We start from the raw sequence: 4,003 nt of genomic DNA, 5'->3' as shown, positions 1-4,003 counted from the left end.
CAGTTCTGGGGGGGGGGGCTGTCCCTGGATGTCACACCTCCTGGGCGTCCTCCCTGACCTTCGCCCTCTGGGGAGGCTGGTGAGCAGTCCCCACTACAGCCCCGCCCAGGGTCCAGCACCCTGCTAGTCTGGCCTATTACCTGGACAGTGCCTGGTAGGGGAGGACAGGTCCCCCGCTCACTGGGGACAGCGACTGCAGCTGTGCCAGCACTCCCTGGGGGCCCTGCCCCACTTCCGCCAGGGAGGGGCAGGGGTGGGGGTGGGATTGAGCTCCACCATGCGGCCCCTTGCCTCAACTAGAACAGGGGTTCTGGGGGCTGTGCCCAGAGTTGACCGGCACCACGAGCCGACTGGGGATCAGCCCAGGGACCCTCCCCCAGCGAGCACTCAGGGCTGTGGCCCCCAGCGAGCATCTCCTAAGCCCCTGTTATCCCTGTGTGGGAAGGGCCCATGGACGTCAGCGTTACCTCTAGCAGGTGGAGGGTGTCTGCAGGACCACCTAATCTCCGGGCAGCCCAGACCTCCATGCCAGGACCGGGACTGGGAGGCCCAGGACTCACCCGTGTGGAAGAAGCCAGCGGCAGCGAGCAGCTCAGGCCGCACCCCCGTGGTCGGGGGCCAACTGTAGAAGGAAGCCAGCCGCAGCTCCTCGGAGCCCATCCCGGGGAAGGCGGGCCCGGCCTCCCCTTCCCCCTCAGCAGGGGGGTGCAGCTGACCCAGGATCTGCCCATCGATGTCGTCCTGGCCCTGGGCAGAGCCCCATGGAGGGCACAGCCTATGCTGCTCCCCGGCCAGGCCCTCTCCGGCTGCCCAACGGCTCCACGCGCCCGAGCACTCGGTCCTGCCCTTGGGCTCCATGGGGAGAACCCCAGCTCTGTCCAGCCTCAGGGCACCTCCCTGAGGACAGCTGTCAGAGGAGACTGATCACAGTCCTGTTTACCAGGGGCCCAGAGGAGGGGAGTGTCCAGGGGACGGCCGCTTGCCAGAGGGACCACATGCTCTGTGTAGTGGGGGTGTGTCATGGGGCCCCTACTCCACCCCACGGGGCAGGTAGCACCTCTCAGAACAAGGCAGCAGGCCGGAGCACAGACATCCCTGCCAGGGCAGGGTGGTCACACTGTCTAGAGGACCTGTGTGAGCCCTGGGCGCTCGAGGCAGGGACTGGGAAGAGAGCCACGACGGTGCCTCAGCCAGCTCTGGAGTCCGGGACCCGGTGCCAAGGGTAGCCTCAGCCAGCAGATGTCCTGCTCAGACTGGACAGGAGCTGCCAGGTCAGTCCATGCTGGCAGGTGTAGCCCGTGCCCAGCGCTGGGTCTAACCTGAACCTGGCGGGCTCGGGAGGCAGGCTGACCAGGCATCCTTTGGGCTCTGTGGCTAGAAAGGACCCGAGGTGTTGCTTACGCGGCCCTGCAGAGAGCAGGGTGGCTCCCAGGACCTGAGAGCCACAGAGAGGACAGGCTGTGACTCCCCTGGGCTCCTGAGGAGCTGGGCTGGCCGCCCCTGGATCCCGCTTCAGCCCCTCAGCCCCTGGGTCAGGCCTCCAGGGTGCAGGGTGTTTCCTTTTGAATTGGAATCTCGTCTGCTGTGACCCAGGCGACAGGGCACTCGGGGAGTTCTGAGGTCCCAGCCACACCCACTGTCCTGCCGCTTCCTAGGCCACCCCTCTCCTCCCAGGGCCCACAGGGACCCATGCCGCCCTCTCCTCTGCCTCAGAGCTGACCCCCTCCCCTGGGTTCTGCCCCTCCCTGCCAGGACTGCTCGGGTCTGGAGCCTGAGCTCATGGTCTGGGGAGCCCAGGTGAAGACTGGGTGGTTCCAGGACCAGGTGGGAGTCCCTGCCCTGCAGTGCCCGTCTCCACCGGGCTGGCCCTCAGCTCGGTCCTGGCCACATGCTCTCTGCTGGCACCGTCGTGGCTCTCTTCCCAGTCCTTGCCTCGAGCGCCCAGGGCTCACCCCAGGTGAGGGGTGCCAACACCAGCAGCTTGGGGGAGGAGGAGGGGTGTCACCCCAGAGAAGCTGGTGTCCCCAGGTGGGCAGATGGGAAGTGCAAGGAAGGGGTGGAGGGGAGAGGAATGGGCACCCCACAGTCCCCGCCTCACCCACAGCGGACAGCTCAGGCTCCTGGGGACCCTAACAGGCCCGTCCAAGTGTCTGCTGTCGCAGCCTGGTTGTGAACGTGGAGAGGCTTTTTCACACAGGGATGAAGAGCGCCTCTCAGCGAGGCCAGGCTAGGCGGGACGGGTTGATCTTCCCAGCCATAGCGGGTGGCCTGGCGCCGTCACAGCTGGGCCCTGAAGGAGAGGAGAGCTAGGCAGGAGGGAGGGGCCCGTAACCGCCCTGGACGCCCTGCCTTCCCGGCCTGACCCTCGCTCCAGCCCCCCCACTTTAGTGCAGGGCCTAGTCAGTGTCTTCCTAGAAGCCCCGATCACTGTCTGCTGAGCCTGACACAGCCAGGGTCACAGGAGCCCCCAGACCCTGTCCTATCAGAGGTCCAAAGCCACTGGATGTCCTGCGGGAAACTGGAGACCCGGTGGCACCAGGGTCTCTGCCGCCCCAAGGCCCCAAGGCCCGTGCTCATCCCAGGCCTGATCAGAAGAGGGCTGCGAGGGCGGGGTGAGGGGTTTCTGGAGGGGAGGCCGTGTCTGGGGTAGGCCCTGGGAGCAGGGACGGGGCTGGGACAGTGTCCGACCTGGCCTTCACCTCGCCTGTGTCCCCCCCTGCAGTGCCTGAAATGTAGGCCCGGCCACGAGAGGGAGCAAAGCAGCTCCTCAGACCTGGGAGCCTGCGAGAGCCAGTCAGGGCTCTCCCGGGACCAGCAGATGGCGTAATGGCTGTGTCGACGTGGTTCGAGCCCTGCGCGTGTGCGTGCGTGCCCAGGATCCAGAGAGGAGAATGGAGGAGAAGGGATTGCGGCGTGGCCCCCCACGCGTGACTTCTCGCTCTCTGTCTCTCTGTCTCTCTGTCTCTCTCCGTCATTCTGGCGAGTGCACGTGCCCTATAGCAAAAACCGCTCCAAAAAGAAAAGAGAAAAAAAGGCTCTCTGGAGGCCCTGCGGTGCCCAGGCCACGGGGCAGCAACGCAGGACAGACGTGTTGGAGGAGGGTGCAGGCAGCTCCCTGAGGCCAGGCCCAGCCGCCCGCACGAGGGAGACAACTGTCTGGGATCTGCAGAGATGGTGACTGGGGGCTTGGCCACACGGACTGTGCCCCTTCCCCTCGCTCCCCTCTAACACCCTTGTGGACAGCCAGACTGGACAGTGGTCTTTGGACATAGCAGGCCCCCAGCCTCCTGAACAAGCCCCGTGCCCTGCCCCAGCACCCGCCTCCTGTGCCGGCTCCAGGAGGAAGAGCAAGGAGCAGGGAGCCTGTGCGGGGTGGTCCGGTCATTGTGAGCTCAGCAACCTCGGGCCTGCCCCACCTCTGCCCGCGGCTGTAAGAGACAGGGCTCTTTCATTTTCAGGAACTGCAAACGGGGACTGATTCTGATTCCAGTGGAAAGAAGGAACTTTCTGGAGCTGACCGGGGGGCGGTGTAAGCTAAGCCCTCCCAGGTGCATGGCCACAAGGTCCCCTCGCCTCTTTCCTCCAGGCCCAGAGGTGACACTTCCAAGCACTTGCAGCATGTGAGGCGGGCAGGGTGGGGGAGGCTTGTCTGCTCTCTGCAGCTCAGAAGGCTGGGTAGCAGGAAGTGCCCACGCGTGCTTAAACACAGAAAAGGCCAACTGAAATCCCCCATCCCGCGCTCCTCCTGGAGAGCCGGAGTCCTGAACACAAGGGTAAACTGTCTCTGACCCCACTCTGTGGTGCCTCTAGGGCACCAGGGATGACGTCGCCTGGCAGCTTTGCAACCTGGCACTGCGGGGCGCTGGGCCCCACACCTACCCCTGCCACTTATAAAACTGCAGCTACTTCAGGAACCAGCAGTTAGCGTAATGGCTATGTCGCTGGATTCCCACGTAGTCGACCGCGGTTCGTGTCCCGGACCCGGTGGCTTAAAACTCACGCC

The 4,003-nt window shown here is 65.2% G+C and overlaps 1 protein-coding gene across 4 annotated transcripts in view; it reads right to left on the bottom strand.

Moving 5' to 3' along the window:
• BIRC7 (baculoviral IAP repeat containing 7) overlaps window positions 1-935 on the bottom strand; it is a 6,010-nt gene extending 5,075 nt beyond the window's left edge. For all 4 annotated transcript variants that reach the window (XM_014583662.1, XM_006167042.1, XM_006167043.1 and 1 more), the window contains exon 1: window positions 561-935. In XM_014583662.1, coding sequence (XP_014439148.1) covers window positions 561-858 — 298 coding nt within the window. In that variant the 5' untranslated portion in view covers window positions 859-935. The remainder of the gene's footprint in view (window positions 1-560) is intronic.
• Between the last annotated feature and the right edge of the window lie 3,068 nt (window positions 936-4,003).

This window comes from Tupaia chinensis, unplaced genomic scaffold (assembly GCF_000334495.1).
Source record: "Tupaia chinensis unplaced genomic scaffold, TupChi_1.0 Scaffold144472_1, whole genome shotgun sequence".
Classification (NCBI taxonomy): Eukaryota; Metazoa; Chordata; class Mammalia; order Scandentia; family Tupaiidae; genus Tupaia; species Tupaia belangeri.
This window is presented reverse-complemented; position numbering and strand designations above follow the sequence as displayed.